Raw genomic sequence first — 20234 nt, forward strand, 5'->3', positions numbered from 1 at the left:
AGCACAGGTCTTGTTTGCATGTCAGTGCTGATATACAGACCACACTGTGCTAGAAGCACTACATCAGACAGCGACACCCCAGGCAGTTAAGAGGAACTGCGTGGGTTTTCAAAGATAGCGGGTGCTAGAATGAACACTAGAATAAACTGTATAAGTGGGTCAATTCTGGAACATCCTTTGTTTTTGGCCGTACTGACTTTAGAATATACTGTGCCAATGTCAGTTTGGGATTTGTATCATTTATCTGTAACTGCATTACTATAGCACTATAGTTTTTCCCTTGTTACTTGTAGGCAAAGGAATGTGGGCAGCTAAAGAACAAATGGCTCATGATCAACATTCAGAATGTGCAGGATTTCGCCTGTCAGTGCTTAAACCGTGATATATGGAGTAATGATGCTGTGAAATCTTTAATACGGGAACATTTTATCTTCTGGCAGGTAAGATCCTTCTGTCCCCTTTATACTTTCATTGACTGGAATGATAATGATGTGAATGATTAAGGACGGGTTTGGCAGAAACCAACCTTTAAATAGAGTGAAAAATTAAAATGACTAATCTGTTATTTTCACCTAGAACGTATAGATTTCCAGAATCTTGTAATCCGTGTATGGTTGCCGCTTTAAAAATCCATCAGTCTCGCATGAAATACGGCACTTTTGCTTCCCAGGCTATCTCATTTACACACACACACCTCCATTGGTGGAAGATTGGGGACATTCCCTTAATTACACAGTACGGACAGTGTAGTGGTTAGCATTACCGCCTCACAGCGCTGAGGTCCTGGGTTTAATTCCCACCATGGCGCTAAATGTGCGGAGTCTGTATATTCTCCCTGTGCTTGCGTGGGTTTCCTCTGGGTACTCCGGTTTCCTCCCACAATCCAAACATATTCTGGTAGGTTACTTGGCTCCTAACAAAGATTAACCCTATGTCTGTGTGCCTGTACATGTGGTAGGGAATATAGAGGCAGGGACCGATGTGAATGTTCAAATATTCTCTGTACAGCCCTGCAGAATATGTGTGCGCTATATAAGAAACTGTTAATAAATAAATAATAAATTACACAGTGAGGCTCTATTGTATTGTATTTTTTAAGTGTTGAAAACCTCTGAATTTGGGCAGTTGTGGTCAGCAGCTGGATGCGACCCATGTTAGTACATGTGTCTATAGCATGTATGTGTAAACTTTGTTCAGTACCAAAGGCGGTCTTCAGATTCCTTACAAATCATATGCAGGATGAAAGGGCTTTTGTATCTTTAATCATATATACAGTTCATTGCAAACAGCTAATTGCTTACAGCATGTGATAGACTCCTCACAGAGACTCCGTCTAAAGGTGTGTACACACGGTGCAATTTGCACCATCAATTTAGACTATATAGTCAAAACCAATAGCAAATTAGTGCAGATCAGACTATGTGCGCCCACATGCAATCCCGATTCTATCCCGATGCACAGTCATTTCTAGTATGTGCAGCACAGTCTATTTCTAATATGCCAGCACGAGGGCCATGCTGCTTAATGCAGCATGGCGTTATGCGCACCGCTCCTCCCTCCCTCCCTGCCAGCCGCTGATAATGAATAGATATCAGCAGATACCAAATCGCACCATGTTGTACACACCTTAACTTGGGAGATGGGGAGGCCTATCATGTGCCATTGTTTTCAACCCAGATTTTGAGATTGACCACGCTAAATCCCAGGTTTACCTGGATGGACCTGGTGTTGTCACTGGCACCCTAGTGGTAGATCATTTTTCATACCCACTCAACAGCCAGGCTGATTTTCCATCTTCTGGAATACTTTCATGATAACCTAATTACCCGTATTATCACAGGTTTACCACGACAGTGACGAGGGGCAGAGATACATCCAGTTCTACAAGCTATCACAGTTTCCATATGTCTCCATTTTGGACCCTCGTACTGGTGAGTAGGACAGGCGGAAGCTTCATTTCTTAACCAGCGTGCTCCATCAGCCTCTGTGTGACTGCTGTGATTTGTACACAGGTCAGAAGATGGTCGAGTGGCACCAGTTAGATGTAAATTCCTTCTTGGAGCAAGTGACAGGGTTTTTAGGGGAGCACGGACAGCTTGATGGTCTCTCCAGCAGCCCACCCAAGAAACGATTGCGTTCCGTGAGTATGAATTCTGTGTTCTTTATAGCTTGGATTTCTGGCACAGTGAAAACTGGTTGTCATGCGAGAGCACTGAAGGGTCTAGTGCTAAACACATCCCCTCCACTACTAAGCATTACCCTGGCTTCTGAGCAGCTGATTTCATTGATTCCAGGAGAGAAATTCACCATCTCTCTTTAGCTATTCCAGGTAGATTTCTCTTTTATGATGTTGTGTAATTGTCGCCATGAGATTGTAGTCATGTGCAATCAAAAACAAATTTTCAGACTCCTTATTTTTCTCACAGAACTGTGCAGGAACAGGCTTTATTGGGTAGGTAGAACGAAAACCAGGAGAGGATTTGTGCTAATAAAACAGTGAAGGTGCCCATACACTGAGCCGATTTAGTCCGATTGGGACCAATCGGGCTGTGAAATCGGCCCAAATCGCCTCACTTTGATGTCCCCTCTGGTCCGATGCGCACGGGACCGCGCATCCGAGCAGGAGGTCGGACCTGCTGCCCGTCCGGCCACCCGTCCTGGGACCTCCGACTCATGCAGGGGAGGGCGGGCTGCAGGCTCCAGCCAGGTGGTTGGGGGGCGGGCAGCGGCAGCTGCGAAACGGCGTGGGGCGGGCAGCGTGGTTCTGACTCCCTGTGGCGCTGGTCAGCGGGTCCGGCCAATGGGAACTGAGTGAATAGCGCTCTTCGCCGGACGGGGCCGCCGCCCAGCAAATACGCTATTCACTCAGTTCCCATACGCCGCACAGACCCGCTGACCAGCGCTGCAGGAACCCTGCTGCCCACCCCACGGACCCTGCCTGTGATTTATTGCATGTATAATTTGGCACATCAAGTGCCAAATCGTAAGCAACCTCCCGGGGAGCTGCCGGGATTCTTTCAAGGGCAAACTTGTCAGACTTGTTCTAAGGACAAGTCGGACCCAGTGTATGGGGGCCATTTATTATTGTAATTTCACCCTTGGTTTTCTTACTGACTGTTGCTATGGAGTGGCCACACATCCCCACATTTGGAATGTGCAGCTGTTTTATTGTTTTATTTAAGCTCTTTCTTACTCTTTTTTGTGTTTTTTATACATTTCACAGAAAAAATTATTACATGGTTTAAATTTTTACCATTTTATTGTTTTTGTTTCCTGTGTAAATTAAATGAAACTGTAATTATATACAGTAATGTGCAAATATTTTAGGCAAGTTTGTAAAAAAATGCTGCAGAGTTTTTTTTTAAACAAGGAACAAAATAAGAAATGATTGAACAGACCTCTAAATCCTATAAATATCTGGTGTGACCACACAGCATCAATTCTTCTAGGTACACTTACACACGATACCGGTATAGTGGGTAGATAATGTCTAGGTCAACACTTAAAAATGGTCAGCATACCATAGGTCGACACTCAAAATGATTTTGGTGTCTGTTGGCATATGTTAACAGCATATAAGCGTACCGCACCCCCTTGCTTGCCATGTTTCGGGCACGGTGCCTCACTGTTCTTGGCACACTATTATATTCTCACACTATGCCCACTTGGATAGTAAAGTATGAACGAAGTAGGTCTACACCATAAAAAGCGACAAACTAGTGTCGACCTTTTGAGTGTTGTCCATGTCGACCTAGACATTGTTGACCCAGGGACCACATACCCCTGCACACAGTTTTTGAAGGAAGTCAGCAGGGAGGTGGTTCCACACATGGAGAACTAACCACATCTTCTGTATATGTAAGCTTGCTCAATTCCTTCTGTCTCTTCATGTAATCCCAGAGAGACTCTATGTTGGGATAAGGGCTCTGTGGGGGCCATGCCATGACTTCCAGGACTCCTTGTTCTTTTTCCGGTGAAGATAGTCCTTAATGCTGTATGTTTGGGGTCGTTGTTTTGTTACAGGACACATTTGGAGCCTATCGGACACTTTTCTGATTTTATTGAATAATAAATAAGTGCCTGCCTGTATGTCTCAGCATTGATGACGCCATTAATCATGAACAAATTCCCAATGCCGTTTGCTGGAATGCAACTCCAAGCGTGCGGTTCCTGCGTTTTCATGAACACATTGTAAAACATTCTTAGTTTACAGCACTTGCCTAAAACTTTTGTGCAGTGTGTGTGTGTGTGTGTGTGTGTGTGTGTGTGTGTGTGTATGTTCTGAGGAAGTGGAGCACATCCCACAAACGTTAACAATCAAGTTGGATGGTCTTCACCGCTCACCAGACCCGGAGGGCCGCCTTTTTTCGGTAGAGATATACCAATCCATTGAAAGTGGTTTGCTAAAAGTGTATTGTAATTATAGAATAGGCAGTAACATTTTGGCAATTTTATATAGGACTGTGCCTTATTTTTACTGTATTTATGAACATATATGTTTATGTTTGGAAAGGTTTCCGTATTTCACTAGAAGACCATTTCAGATTTCGGTACTTGTTTCCTAGCACGGCCACAACTATTATGATCGTGGGCATCGTGAGGAAAAATCGGGGGCATCGCGGCCATCGCAAGCACTAAAAAATCGGGTGCGATGGCCGCGACGCGATGCCCGCGATTTCCCCATAGGGAACAATGTTAAATGCCTCAATTTAGCCGCGATGCCCCCGATTTCCCATAGGAAACAATGTTAAATGGGTCAATTTACCCAAATCATCATAGGGAACAATGTTAAATGGGCCAGAAACCCCCCAAAACACCCCTGAACAGTGAAATGTCCCCCCAAAAGTATTTTACGCCACCCCACGATCAACGCGAACCCGAAGCGTGGCGAGCGGCAGCGGTACGCGTCCTCCAACCTTTTCATACCCCCACTATCCACATCGGTGTGGAGTTGAGAATAGAATAGTGTGGCGAGCCACCGAGCCCGAAGCGGGGCGAGCGGACGCGGATACCTGTGAAGCCCGCGAAGGGACGCGTTTACCTGTGAAGGTATCCGCGTCCCCTCGCGGGGCTCGCTGCGCTCGCCACGCTTCGGGCACGGTGGCTCGCTGCGCTCGCCACACTATTCTATTCTCAACTCCACGCCGATGTGGATAGTGGGGGTATGAAAAGGTCGGAGGACGCGTACCGCCGCCCCTCGCGGGCTTGCCAGGACGCGTACCGCTGCCGCTCGCCACGCTTCGGGTTCGCGTTGATCGTGGGGTGGCGTAAAATACTTTTGGGGGGACATTTCACTGTTCTGGGGTGTTTTGGGGGCTTTCTGGCCCATTTACCATTGTTCCCTATGATGATTTGGTGAAATTGAGGTATTTAACATTGTTCCCTATGAGAAATCGGGGGCATCGCAGGTACATTGAGCCATTTAACATTGTTTCCTATGGGGAAATCGTGGGCATCGCGTCTACACCATTTAATTCTTTTTTAGCCGCATACGACGCGACCGACGCGATTTTGACTTTTTTCAATGCATTTCAATGGGAAAATCGGGGGCATCGCGTCGGTCGCGTCGTATACCACTAAAAATGACACCCGGTGCCCGCGATTGTGGCCGTGCTAGGAAACAAGTACCCAGATTTCTACTCAATCACTGACGATACTGCACAGAGTCATCATGTTTTATAGTTTTGTTCTTGAGGGATCTGTTATAGCATAGAGTGCATTGTTTAATATATTTGTACATTTATTGTTAAATTTCAGCATTGGGGAATTAGTTTGGTTTGTATTGTGATGTGGTGCTTGCATTTAAGAGGTTTGATATAGTCCTGTTTCCTTTACTCCCAGGAATCCCAGTGTATGACTGTACCACAATGACAAACTCTTAATAAAATATTACTAATTTTAAATGACAACTATCACAGTATTAAAGATAAAATATGGAGACGGCTGCACAGTTTGACGAATTGTTAAACTTGGAATGATGTAAAATCTAACCCTTCACAGGTCCCTGGATGCCAATGCACCTGATATCATTGTATATACATCTTTCTGGCTACATAGAACATTGTGCTGACTTACTGGCTCCTGAGTTTGTCCTTTCCATTTAGAAATGACCTCCCAGCTCCAACTCTCTGCTGCCTTCCTCAGTTCATGCATCCTGTTTGAGACGTGGGATCTGTTCTAGTTTTGAGGCATGCATATGCCTTCCAGTTGTATGGAACAGTACGTGATACAGTGATATTGAGCCAATGTGTTGACCTTACTTCAGGCGCTGCTGATGTAACTTGTCCCGCCGTGATCATTTTGTGTAAGACTGGTAAATGACAGATTTTTCCAACCTCCTATAAGGCTCCACATCTGGAGTGTTGGGTCAGAGATGCCACTAAACTTAAGGAAAGATTTTATTTGACAGCAGGGTTTCCTTATTCATTTCATTTGTGAGAATGCCTTAGACTGTGCAACTAGTCTTCTATTTTATTTTTGCTTGTAATTGTTGTCCTTTAACAGAATTCCTCTAATTTGTATTAGTGGTCTTACTGTCCTCCAGGAGAGCCTCATCGATGCCAGTGAGGACAGCCAGCTGGAAGCCGCTATCCGCGCCTCCTTGCAGGAAACCCACTTTGACTCTGCTACGAGTAAGCCAGCCTCCCGGTATGAAGAGGAGTCGGACTCGGAGCTGTATTCTGGCAGTGAAGAGTTTATTTCCGTATGTGGCTCTGACCACGAGGAGGAAGACGAGGAGAGGCCTGTAGAAACATTGCCAGAACAGGAAACTTCCTGCAGTAAAACGAGGAAGGCCACATCTAAAAACGGCAGTCATAAAAAAGATGACTCGTGTAGCTCAGAGCCGGTGGTAGTAGAACCATCAGAGGACACCTCAAACCACCATTCATTACCTGAGCAATCACAAACAGAGTCTCAAGTTGAAAAACACTTCAGGAATCCTGATTGCTCAGAAGATGGTTCTGACAATAATGGTGAGTGCTAGCTGTTATTTCATCATTTTCATTACATGTGCTGTGGCAAAAAGGCTTATGTTTTTACTGACTACTGTTGTCCACTGGACTCTATAGGAGGACTCTTAATGGGTTTTCCCAAATCAGATATGTAAAATGCAAATCCTAAGACATGACCACATTTCAGTAGAGTAGACCTACAGGCAGATTGCTTTTTTTACTGACTGACACTTAAAGGCCCATACACACTGGGCGACTTTGAGCTGAAAGCTGTTTGAGCTGCTTTCAGCTCAAAGCCGCCCAGTGTGTATGCCCTGGTGATGAGCGGTGAGCGCTGCTGCACGCTCCCACAACATCGCCGGGAAAGCCACTCATCTGCTGGTATTACCAGCAGATGAGCAGCTTTGAGGACGGCTTTCCATAGCTCTACGCTATGCAAAGCCGTCCTCCCCCCTCCGTCGGTGCCAGGCAGGGGGAAAGCCGCTCAGTGTGTATGCACTGAGCGGCTTTCCCCGCAGCGGTGATTGTCATCATCGCTGTCCAAACACGCTGGGCCTTAAGGCCCATACACACTAGAAGATTTTCATTTCAAAACCCTTTGCCAAAATCTTTGATAGTTTGCTGAAAATCTTTCATATAAAAGGCGATTTACATAATGGGCGGGGTTTGAATTACAAGGATGGGAGCAGGGGCCATTTTATTCAGTGCATTCCTATTGCCTGATTCAGAACTGATTGCTTTGCTGCGTATATTCGGTGCCCAGCAATCAGGTAAACTCCACCTGTGCTGCCCTGACCCGCCAAATTCCCACCCATGCGCACGGAAAACATTTCATTTGCAGCCATGCACATAGGGAGAAATCTATTCACTTGTGCAGCAATGTATACGTTACGCCATAACAAAATATACATTGGGGGGGCAGTGGCGGCAGTAACATATACATTGCTGTCCTGTGAAAAATGTAAGGCATGGCTTTGTGGGACAGGGGACTATGCCCACCATAATGCCCATTAGACATACCACAAACCGTAAATGCCCATTAGACATTATACCACATACCATAATGCCAATTACACATTATGCCACACACCGTACTGCCCATTACACATTATGCCACACACCGTAATACCCATTACACATTATGCCACACACCGTAATGTACATTACACATATGGCACACATCGTTATGACCATTACACATATGCCCCCACATCGTAATGACCATTACGCATATGCCCCCACACCATAATGCCCATTACACATATGCCACACACCATAATGCCCCCTGAAGTGCCGCTTACCTACATGCTGGTTGCCAGGGGGATTACATGCTCGTTGCCCAAGTGGAGTTAAATGCGTGTTGCCCAGGGGAATTTTAATGTTTTTATTGCCCACCCGTCAGTACCACGGAGGATCAGAGTCTCTGACAGCATCAGAGACCCTGCGCCTCTCCAAAGATGGCCGCCGCAAAGGAGACATCCACTAGAGGTCCTCCTGCACCTCTAGCGTCTGTCAGTGCGACAGATGCTGGAGGTACAGGAGTACCTCTAACATGACTTCTCTGTGGTGGTGGCCAGAGTGCAGGGTCTCTGTAATTCTGTCAGAGACTCTGCGCCTCCACAGCGGACAGCATTCCCTGTTACCAGCTTATAAAGAAATGTGCATAGTAGGGCCAGTCACATATACATTGCTGGCCCGTGCCAGCAATGTATATATTATTGACATATAAAAAAATGTGCATTGGTGGGCAGTGGGGCCAGTAACATATACATTGCTGGACTGTGCCAGCAATGTGTATATTACTGGCTTATCAGTAAATCTCACATCGGTGGGCAGTGTAGCTGCTGCCGCTTGCGGCATGCGGGGAAGGAGCGGGTGGGCAGCCAGGCGTGTACTGTGCTCTGTATGAAGCAAGGTGAGGGAGCGGATGGGTAGTGAGTACTGTGCTCCATATGGAGCAGGGGTGAAAGCTGACAGCTGGGCAGGGGGAGGGAGGAGGGCAATACGCACGAACACAAGTAGTGTGGAGCAGGGGAGGGAGACTGGCGAGTGGGGGGCATTGTGCTCTATACGGAGCAGGCGGCCGGACACTTGAGAGATGGACGAGCAGGGGAAGGAAGGACGGTGAGCCGCAGGGATGTCTGTGCTCTGTGTGAAGCAGGGGGATGGCAGAGGGCAGGCAGACTCTGGCTCATCTTTCAGCCATCACAGCCCAGCGTCGTACACACTGAGCGATGATGGTTAAAAAATGAGCCATAATCGCTAGACATGCTGGTAAAACCAGAAGATGAACCACCTTAATAGCGATGATGCGGGAGCGTGCATCATCACTAGTCAGGGATCTCTGGGCCATACACACTAGGTGATTTTCAGATGAAAATAGTCTAGTGTGTATGGGCCTTTACAGGGCAATATATAAATGTTACTTTTTCACAGATTGAGATGTGAATAAGAGGGGATGTAGATTACCCTGCATAGTCTGTATATAAGGAAACCTTTGGCAGAGATGTGAAACCTTCGGCCCTCCAGCTGTTGTTGAACTACACATACCTTGTTACATTTTTGCTATGTGGCCATGCTTCAACTGTTGCAGGGCATGCTGGAATGTGTAGTTCAACAACAGCTGGAAGGCCAAAGGTTTTTCATCCCTGCTTTATGGAGTCATGTCGGATGTCGATGATGCCCAGGAGCGTTTATAAAGGGTACAAACAGATAACGTGCCCTATATGTCTGTCTGATCTACTAGACATTTTTCTATCTAGTGTGTATACGGCAGTATTTGTTGTGTCGCAGCTCCCCTACCAGCTGGAGCTTTGAACAATAAGCTACACTTCTCTGCTGATATTCTGCCTTGCGGTCTCTTTGATGAAAGATCTGTCAGATATGTATTGCATTTGCAAGGTGTCAGGGCAAACCACAGATCTGATTTAAGAAGCCGTTATGCCAGTGGTTCCCAAACATTCTCCGTTTACAGCATCCTTGCTGTGCCAGCAGTGTTTTTATGGCCTGTCTGAGCCGAAAGGTAAAATGCTAAGCAAAACTATAAAAAAGCTTTAATAAATGCAATGACTTGTGTCACCATGAAACATGGCATAGCACAGCAAGCTACACACAAATACAAACTGCAATAGGGAGGAGACACCAATGATGTAATAAGGTACAATAGTTGGCAATGGCCTTTGCCAATTTATTAAATTTATTAAATGTATTAATTTATTAAATTAAACCAGGTTGCTTTGGCTTGGAAGTGGAACATAGTAATTAGCATTGGCTGAAGGGTATTTGAATGTGGAAATTTTTCTTTGGCAAACTCAAGAGCTTCTTACTTTTCCTCTGCATTTAATCAGTTACCACAGTGACAGTTACACCATTAAGTGTGATTTAAATCAATGATTATTTTAATAAATGCAATGGATAAAGTCTTTTTAGATGGGTTGACAGAACGTGGGGCAGCAGCCTGCACACTGCTGGAGCCACTGCTTTAAATATCAGGAGACATACACCTCCTGGATTTAATGACCTTGCAGCTGCCGCTGTATTAATTATTTATTGGAACGCTGCTGAACCAGTGCTTACGGGAGTGGTCTCCCCACTGGGTGGCAGAGTACTGAAACCCTAACCTACCTAGAAAGAAAATGGTCTGCAGTTTTGGTTGTCCTGCCTGGAATGTTTATTCTGAGTTTTGGCAAGTTAGTTTCAGTTTTCCTGGCTTCCATTCAGGTTGCGAAGTGCAGCTTCCTTCAGCTTGTGTCATAAATTGGCACTGAGAGGATAGGGGGATATTCAATCACCGGCGAGCATCTCCCATCGGGCCCTATTTAATGCTGTCTTCCTCGACAGCATTGAGCAGGTTATCTTGGAGAACGGGACTGGGTCACGGCGGTCGAACAAGCTCGACTGCCTTGACCCCCACATTGAATACCCCCCCCCCATAGACTAATAGAGACTCTCACATACGTTCCTCCCTCCCATGGTACAATGTACAGGAGATCTTCTTTGAAACTGTCTACACCCTCTGACTTGTGTGGACAGGTACTGTAACGAGGTCTAAGATGATGATAAAGGCTTACAAATTCCACTTGATTCTCTCCATAAAATTTAGCAAGGACTTTAACTGCCACAAGACCCGACCTTCCAGATCAGAACGTTTACACTGTACTTGCTTTGGAGTGCCCAGCCTGCACGTAATAATTCTACTTGCACTTCACTTCCAATGTGCAGAAATGGGTGATGTGTAAATATTTAAAATACTATATGACCAAGCGGTCGTGTGAACGAGCTCTCCCTGGGCTCTGACCACATTGGTTCTGGCCAGAAGCTAGATGTCAGTCCAGGAAGGTCATTTTGGCACAGACATGTAGCTAAGCTCAATGCTGTACAACCCATGATTCAGGATGTATTTGTAACCACTCCTTTCTACAGGTGTCACAGCAAGATTTACTCTGTGAGAGCCTATAACCAAATCCTTTTCCTTTGAATTATTGTAGGTCCCAAAGCAAAGATCATGTTACGATACCCAGATGGTAAAAGGGAACAGATTACATTATCAGAAAAGGCCAAATTGATGGTAAGTGTCTCATAAAGTGCCTCTGCATCTGTGTGACAGGACTTTGTTAAACAACGTTCCTAGATCCAGTATTTTTTTTGTTATCTGTGTGTTTTCAAACCGTACAAGTACTAACTGAAATGTAAATGGTAATACAAATAAGCATTTTTGTTGTATTCTATTCATGTCTTCGTCGCATTCTCCTGTAGTCACGAGCACGGCTGTGGTCATCAATGACCAGTGAGAGATCTAGGAGACATGTGCAGGCCTCTTGTCTACATTTCAGCAAGGAGATAATGAGCGCCAGACCATTTTCGTTGCCACGCCCCCTTTGCGCCGATCAGCAGGTGGGACATTGAATCCCGCCTGTCGTTCAGTTGTCGGGCTGACCGAAAATAGTCCAGTATCACAGCTAATGGCAGGGATTGACAGCCGTGATCCTAGATTGAATACCCCCTGAATCTGTAGTAGTATGTATGCCATTAATCCCAAGGTTCCAGGTGAAACAGTTAAGGGATACAAAACACAAACTGCCTCCAGATTTTATCGGGTGTCAGTGTGTGGGAAGAAGCTTTAGACTCCTCTGATGTACGAGGGGTGTGGAATACATTTATAGAGGTAGAGTAGGCACAATCTGACTAACCAGATATTACTGTTCCCAGCCAAAGTTCTTGTGAAATATCAAGGCACAGAACCGTATATAGCAGCTGACCTGTTTCCGCTGTTACTGAGGACAATGTTGCTGCCGTGTGGGCCCCAGGTATGGTTAATGCCATCAGGCTCCATCTGCTTTAAACTCCACAAAAATCCTTTCCTGACCAAGGTTTCTGCATGTTGTTGCCTCATCAGCTGACTTGAGAGCAAGAGGAGACTTGGGTGACTTGGTGCCACAACATGTTGGCCAGGTTTGATGGCAATCGATCAAACTCTGTCTGGGAGATGATCTGTGACGCTAAATCCTGTCGCACTGCACACTCCTTGTACAGGGCTTCCAACAGAAGAGAAATAGGCAGCACAAATATTGCAATAAACATAAAAACTAAAAAACAAAAAATTAAGTGTTTTTTTGTTTTTGTTTTTAAAGTAGTTTTTATTGCATTTTCATTACATAACACACATAAGCAAGGTACAAAATCCCGACAGAGACATACGAATTAAATATTGCATAGTACTAAGTAGTATTTTGAACAATTACAGGATAATATATGAGTATAATTAAGTTAGACAAAATAATAATATAAATGGTACTACAAGACTATACATGAGAAGCGTAACAAAGTTTTAGTCAGCTGTCGGGAGACCTAAGCCCACTAACTCTAATAACGTAATTAAACCCACCCCCCCATAAGCCCAAATCAAACCGCCCAGAAAACCCCCCACCCTGTACAACCCATCCCCAACTTAGGCGTACCTGGATCCCTAAAGATATCCCCCCCACTATCTAATATAGGTTACAGGACAAGGCAGACTGGCTAGCTAACCTAGCCATGCAAAAAACTAACCTACCTCTCTTGCTAACCCAACTACCCATTACACTATAATATCTATCTAAACCCCCCCCCCCCCAAATATAGGAAGGATAAACAAAACAAATGCCTGACAGGGGCAATTTAAGGCAGGATCAAATTACTTTTAGCAGCTCCTCTGTACCCAACAGACACAAAAGCAATGCGATAAGCATTACATAAGATACCAGAAAAGAAAAAATAAGTGGAACAGAATTTAAACTCCGCTTCAGTTCGGCAAGTATATTTAGCATATTCATTAAGTTTAGTCCAGCCAAGTGTCAGCGTGTGTCAGGTAGGTAGGTACGACTATTTCCACTAATCTGGCCAATATTCTGTATCGGCAAAGAAAAATGTCGAAAGGCGGCATGATCCCACCTTGCATTAAAATAAACAGAAGGGTATTCAGCATATATAGTGAGCAGCTCGTATGGATTTGGTACAATCAGAAAAGATAGCACCGTCATTTTTAAAGGGACTGCGGCTTCATCAGGACATTCAGGAAAGTAACAGCATAGAGACTCCTCTATAGGCACAGGCATAGAAATCTGAGAACTGAAGGCATATTCAGCCGCAAGCGTAGTTAGCTTAGCAGAATCAGACGTTGAGTGTAAGTCCAAGACAGTCCCATCACTACATTGCCCATCTAAGCAACTTGGTGTAGTAGTGTCAAACAGCTGCAGAAGCCTCTGGGTCGAGGCTGTTATGGCACACAGGATTTGTTGTATATGGCACTCCATAGTGCTGGAAAGATGTGACCCAAGTTCAATCTAAGCAGCAGGTCAGTAGCGATGTGGCAGCGGCTAGCACACTGCCAAACCTCACCGCTATTGCGAAACATGAGATTATAGAATGACGGGAATCCCGAGCAGCACGTCAGAGAGAGAGACACAGCAGTTGAACATAGTCAAATTATACTTGTGCACTGTAGCCTTTTTAATAAGTGAACAGCTGCACCTGTGCAGATTGTCAATGGCAACGCAGATAACAGTGAGTTAGTAGGAATTCTGTAAAACAGTGACTATAGAGGTAATGTGTCCCTTCTACTGTGAGTGCAGACTCATATTCAATACTGCTGCATACATAATAAAAGGTAGGCAGTCCCAGGCCTGTGTAGCCGAAATAAATGTAATGGTGCCTGTTCTACTGGGCCCCCCCAGGTCAAGATGGGCACGGCCTCCCCCTCACTACCACGAGGCACGTCTGGGTTTTCTCCCCCTGCGCAGCAGGCAGCCGGAGCAGATGACTTTTGCAGGGCAGGATGTCGCAGGACAGCAGTTAAGCCGCCCGGAGCCGCGACGGGCGGTAGCAGCAGCAGAATGTCACTTGCCTGTCCGTCCAGGAGTCGGTCGCCGGCAGGATTGTGTCAGCAGGGCAGCGGCTGAGGGAGCACACCATCATATGCAGCTCCCAAGATGGCGCCCGCCAGCGTGCGCACGAGAGCCCAGCAAGGCGCTCTAAGCCCGGGGGATCCCCCACAGGAGCGCTGAGTCCTCCAAATGGGCACCGGCCAACAACTCGGGCGCAGAGGGAGAGCAGGGACACCCAGGACAAAGAGCAGGGCGGCGGCTTGGAAGCGTCTCTCAGGCCGTAGCCTCCAAGATGGCACCCGCTCACCGGCACACAGGAGTCCAGGTTACAGCGCACACCAAGCTGGGCGAATCACCACTGCACCACTAGGCTCCAAACCAGCGCCTCAAGTGCAGAGGAGCAACAGGGTACGTAGGAGCAGGTCTGGGGAGCCCAAACAGCAGTAGTCAGGATATTTAGCAGGATTACAACGGAGCACCCGCACCTTGTGTCCGCTCTCTTGCTTGGCTAAGCCACGCCCCGAGAAGAAAATGTTTTTACTAGGCACATTCACTGATACAGTGTACCCAGACGTGATGCGCGCTTTGAACGATCAATGGACAGTTAATTCTGTTGGTGAATTTGTATGTGCATTGTACAATTTTTAAATATTAAGTGGCACATGTATCAAGCCCCGGAGAGTGATAATGTACCAACCAACGAATTCCTTTCATTTTTCAAACACATGAGCTAATTAGTAGTTATCTATCTATACTTAGCGATTCCCCAAGGCTTAGTACATTGTGGAATAGTTTGTTCATCTCCATTTGCTTTTAAGAGATTCCTGTGTCCGGTTCAATTGATTAAGCATTATAATGGTATAACTGGGTGAAAAGAATGATTTAACATGGATAATCCTATTTTTGAAGACTCATATCCTTCTGACTGCTTATTTTTATAGAAATAAGTTTTCTTGTAATATACAAACATTCCTTCTTAATAGGGGGGCACAGGTTTTACACTGGGTTGTGGTGGTGAGCTGGAGTTTAAACACCGAACAGTTACATTTCTTCTCCCTGCAGCTCCCTTTCTTCTTCCTCTACCTCCACTCCTTGTACTTGTTAAAGTAACCAGTCCTCTTGTTGCTGCGGGTGGGGTATAGGGCAGAGGGAACCTGGACCATACTTGCCTACCTGACCTTCTCCATGAGGGAGAAAATGCTCTGTTCCTGGGCTTCCCTGGTAATGTATGATTGCCATCACCTGTGGGGAGCTAGGTAACTGATAAGAAAGGTGTTTCGCCACAGGTGATGGCAATTATACATTACCAGGGAAGTCCAGGAACAGAGCATTTTCTCCCGCATAGAGAGGTTCAGGTAGACAAGTATGACCTGGACTGCTTGGAGACCAATCTTAACAGGTTGGTGCCCAGTAAAAAGCCTCTATTCAATTTTGCACCATATAGGTCTGCAGAACTATATTAATTAGCATGCAAGTCAAGGGATTAGATTTTTATGTTCTAAGTAGCTTAAAGTTAATTTTGAATGGACTTTATTGTTCAGTTGACACAATACAGACCTTCTGGACAACACTTCTTTGGGTATGAGCTTATTTATAGAAATAGTGTTATCATACTACATGCGGGACCTCATCTTAGTCTGGATAATTGAGCATACAGCTTAGTCCTTGGTTTGGTCAGACATGAGTTACCCAAGAAGCAATGACTTAACCCTTTGGTTGCCAACATCTCTGTTAAAGAGATGCACAAAGTATCTGCTAAAAATGCCAGCGTAGATCACATTTGTTATATAAATTCAAATAAAAAAATGTTTTGTAAAAAAAAGATGATATTTTTAATGAAGGGCGGTATTCAATGCCCCCGGCATGGGGGTTTGTGTGGTGAGGATGGCTTGTTTTCATTTAGGATCGCCGAAAACAAACCATCCTTACCGTCTAACCCCCTCGACGGCCGCTCGCCATATGCAAGCGTGAAATCCTCTGGAATGGGGAGGTTCAACACAAATGCAGCAAGCCGCTGCATATACTGGCGGGCCTCGCCGTTTTCAAGGCTGCACTCGTCATTTCCATCTCACTGAAAACAATCAGTGAGGCGGAAACTGCGAGTGAAGGAGGGGTACATTGAATACTGACCGCGAGCTATCGGCACTGCTCACCATCATAGCTCGCCTAAACGGCATTGAATATACCCTATAAGGTAAACCTCACCGATCATTACGATGAATAAAAATTTTGCTTGCCAATTTTCACACCTATTTTGACAAAATCACTTGACACTCAAGGGGTTAACCAGGAAAATAATATGCCCTAAATTATGTGAAGATTAAAGTGAAGCAGGGACTGAGTAGTAGAGAAGAGTGCAATGTGGGTCTGTTATTATGGACCCCTGGCAAATGGCATGACCTAGGTAAACTTGTTTTTTCATATTGGCTCAATGAACATGTTCTTGGTGCAACTGTTTTTTTTAATAATATGTTAATGATAGACCGGATTTGAAGATGAACGTAAATAGTATGTTTTTGTCTCCGTTTTCTGCAGGCATTGGTCAGACATGTTCAGCTAAAAGGTTATCCCAATGAGCGATTCGAGCTCCTAACAAACTTTCCCAGAAGGAAGTTATCACACTTGGACTATGATGTCACATTACAGGATGCCGGTTTGTGTCCTCAAGAGACAGTATTTGTACAAGAAAGAAATTAACGGATTTCCTATGAACTCCCTCCCCTTTCATCTATGGTTAATCTGCCGCTCCTAAAACGGTTGTTTTGGTCCTCATGTTTCATCATTGATGCATAGGAGTGGCAAGTTTCATTGATGCGCAGTTATCAGGAGAGTTTTTGCATCATTCATGAGAGTGGAAAGCACAGTGTGGCAATAGAGAGAGCCATCTACTGACACAATGGCCTTATGAAGCAGTTCTCCACACTGCTGCTTCACAAGCCGTGTGTTTCATAATACTGGATACAGCAGAACTAGCCCCTTCCTCATTGGATACCAGGTACTCCAGTCCCAACTATATATGGAACCTTACGGCTGAGGTTGTAAGTCTCTGGCTATTCCATAGTCTGTGTCTTAATTTGGAGCTTCCAGGATAGTTCCACTAGTGACTGTTATTTATTACCCTATATCGCAGGAACTGCAAGTAATACTTTTGTTTTAGACCTCTTTCTTTGAATCATGCAGCTTTCTGTGACATTACCAGATCCATTGTATGAATGTTTCCAACATCGGAGATGGCCAGCTTGTGGGCGTATTTAATGGAATGCAGTCTATCATTCACTTATGTCCCCAGTCTCTGCCATGGTGATAGACTACACCATTAGTATAGCCTGCAAATTGTTCACACAGGAAACATATATACCCCGTCTTATTTTCTGCCAGATGGGTTTGCTATTGTTCTCTAATAATGCATTCAAATAATACATCGGTGAGCGATTTCCTCACTGCACGTCTAATGTTGTGAAAAACAAATGTCATTCTATATGCATTTTAGGAAGTTCTATAAGGTTTTTCCCAACAGGACCAAGTCTGATTCCCAGATTGTGCTTCCCCACGCACTACATGTTTAATCTCCTATATACATATATATACTGATGCAGAAGGCAATCTTTAGCTGTGCACAAGTTACACAGGCCCCTAGAGAAAGGACTATGACTGCACAGTTCACACCTTGCTGTATACTGCTATAAATGCCGCTACCATACCAATAAATGACCGATGGTAATGTTGTTTGTTTGAGTATTGTGCAGCTGTAGTTCTGTAGAGCTGTTCTGCATATACTGCAAAATATGCACAAACCTGAACCTATTACTACTTCAATCCTACATAATGATATGGTTAATACTAGAGCTAGAACTATTACATGCATTTCAGTTTTAGATCTGTACAAAGGTGTCTGCAATAGACCATACGACACAAGATACTTGGTACACCAGAGCCGCTCCAAGAGGTGTAGCATTGCGGGTTCAATTTTGGGCTCTATATATCATTAAATATATGTTGCATTCCCTGAGAACACATGATTCCCAGGGGCTTATTGAAAATATTTTGTATCACTATATTGTATGAAGGAGCGGTTTAGAGATACCGGCTGTGGTCACACCATTTCTGACGGCATCCACAACCGCCATACCTCAGCCCAGGGGTGGCCAAACCGGTCCTCGAGATCTACCTACGGTCCACGTTTTCCAGGTCACCTAGCCGGTGCACAGCTGTGGTCATTACCAACTGTCACATTTTCAAACCTGCTGCATTCATTCCTACTATAGATCCACAGGTTGCCTGGAAAATATGCAACGTTAGTAGATCTTGACAGGTTTGACCACCCCTGCCTCAGCCTATTGGCTACAGGTTTGCAAATATAACGGCAGAGATCACTTTGAGAAGGCAGTTATTGATGTGCATTGCACATGCAGCAAAAGAACATTCTGTGTACTAGAGCTGTGTCATGCACTATTCAGGATTTAGGGGGATATTCAATCCCGTGCAATTTTTTTGCCAGGCGAAAAGTCTGCAATTTTTCGGCCATTTGTTTGCTCTTATCAATCCCATCGCTGATTTTTAACCTGGGGGAAAAATCCAGCATCGGCGAAAACTGTATGATTGCCGCAAATTCATGTATTTTGGCGACTTGTTGGGAAGAAGAAGCCGCAGGCGTAGAAATTCGTATACAGATTCAGACTCATTCACACACTGATGTACAAATGTCACGTCAAACTGACCAAAGCAATATTGTGAAGTAGTTTTGTTGCGTCCAGGTTGTTGTTTTTTTATTTATGTGGATATGACACCTATCTTGTGTAAGAAGGAGGCTCTGCTCAGTCACACTGGACCTCGCACTAGGAGACGGGGAGACCTTGGCAACTCTACAGAATGACACATCTGTGGTTGGGACTGTTTAGCTTTGAGTTTCATACAAAAGAATGTAAGACCGGCAGCAGAACACCATCAGAGACTTCTATAATTGGGAACATTAAAACCAGCTTTATTATAATAATATAATAATAAAAAAAAACATCCTGGAAGGGTCTGCTGAGATTTGTTCTATCTGTATGTAATCTTTTCCTTTCTACACTGTGAAGTTATTTGCTTCGAGGGTAATTGAAGTATGACATGCAGTACTCCGATATGCAAACCTAATCTCAATCATTCAATAAAATAGAATTATTTGCATATACTCCATTATACAGCATATATGCTTATTGTAGTGTTTTCTATAGATCTGATTCAGTATTATGGTAAAGGTTCTTTCTCTAGGTTTTGTGCCAGGTTTGCAGACAGTGACTGATTTACAACAATAGATCTTAACTGTGGGAAACTGCCTTTATCTGGTACAGGGGCAGGCAACCTGTGGAACTAACCATCCCAGTATGCCCCAACCGCAAACTGTGGCCAGGGCATGCTGGGATGTGTAGTTTCACAGCTGCTGTAGGGCAACAGGTTACCTACACCTGATCTAAACAATCACGTGTCACTGGCATACAGGGGTTGACCATCATTAGATATCATCAAAAAGACAGTGGGGTGACTTTACGAAGAAGTGGTAATATTGAAGATGTGACGTTGCCCCTAGCAATCAGATACTATTTATTATCTACTAGAAGGTGTTACATAATAAAGAAGACTCTCAATGGTTGTTATGGGCAACCTCTCATCTTAGTAAATTTACTTCATTTGGCAGTATCCAACAACACGCAATCGGTGAGCACAGGTCATTACCTCAGTGGAAGCTATCTAATTAGCCGGCACATACTGTGACATCGGGATCCTGTTTCACCTGCTTGAGGCAGGCGGAGCAAATTCCCCAAAAGCAGACCACGTTTTAAGTGGCTGAAAGCACAATGGTTTCACTGAACCTGTATGTTTTTGCAGTGAAATGTGTTTTTTTTTTAGCAGGTGATCTAATTGGATAGCCTGATTTAAA

The 20234-nt window shown here is 44.8% G+C and overlaps 1 protein-coding gene across 2 annotated transcripts in view; it reads left to right on the plus strand.

The window, feature by feature from the left end:
• Positions 1-18049, plus strand: part of UBXN7 (UBX domain protein 7) — a 47135-nt gene extending 29086 nt beyond the window's left edge. For both annotated transcript variants that reach the window (XM_083178372.1, XM_083178371.1), the window contains 6 exons: positions 294-440; positions 1841-1931; positions 2013-2140; positions 6545-6974; positions 11441-11520; positions 16850-18049. In XM_083178372.1, the coding sequence (XP_083034498.1) occupies positions 294-440; positions 1841-1931; positions 2013-2140; positions 6545-6974; positions 11441-11520; positions 16850-17011 (1038 nt within the window). In that variant the 3' untranslated portion in view covers positions 17012-18049. The remainder of the gene's footprint in view (positions 1-293; positions 441-1840; positions 1932-2012; positions 2141-6544; positions 6975-11440; positions 11521-16849) is intronic.
• The last annotated feature ends 2185 nt before the right edge of the window (positions 18050-20234 follow it).

Source organism: Crinia signifera, chromosome 3, assembly GCF_055691185.1.
Source record: "Crinia signifera chromosome 3, ASM5569118v1, whole genome shotgun sequence".
Taxonomy (NCBI): Eukaryota; Metazoa; Chordata; class Amphibia; order Anura; family Myobatrachidae; genus Crinia; species Crinia signifera.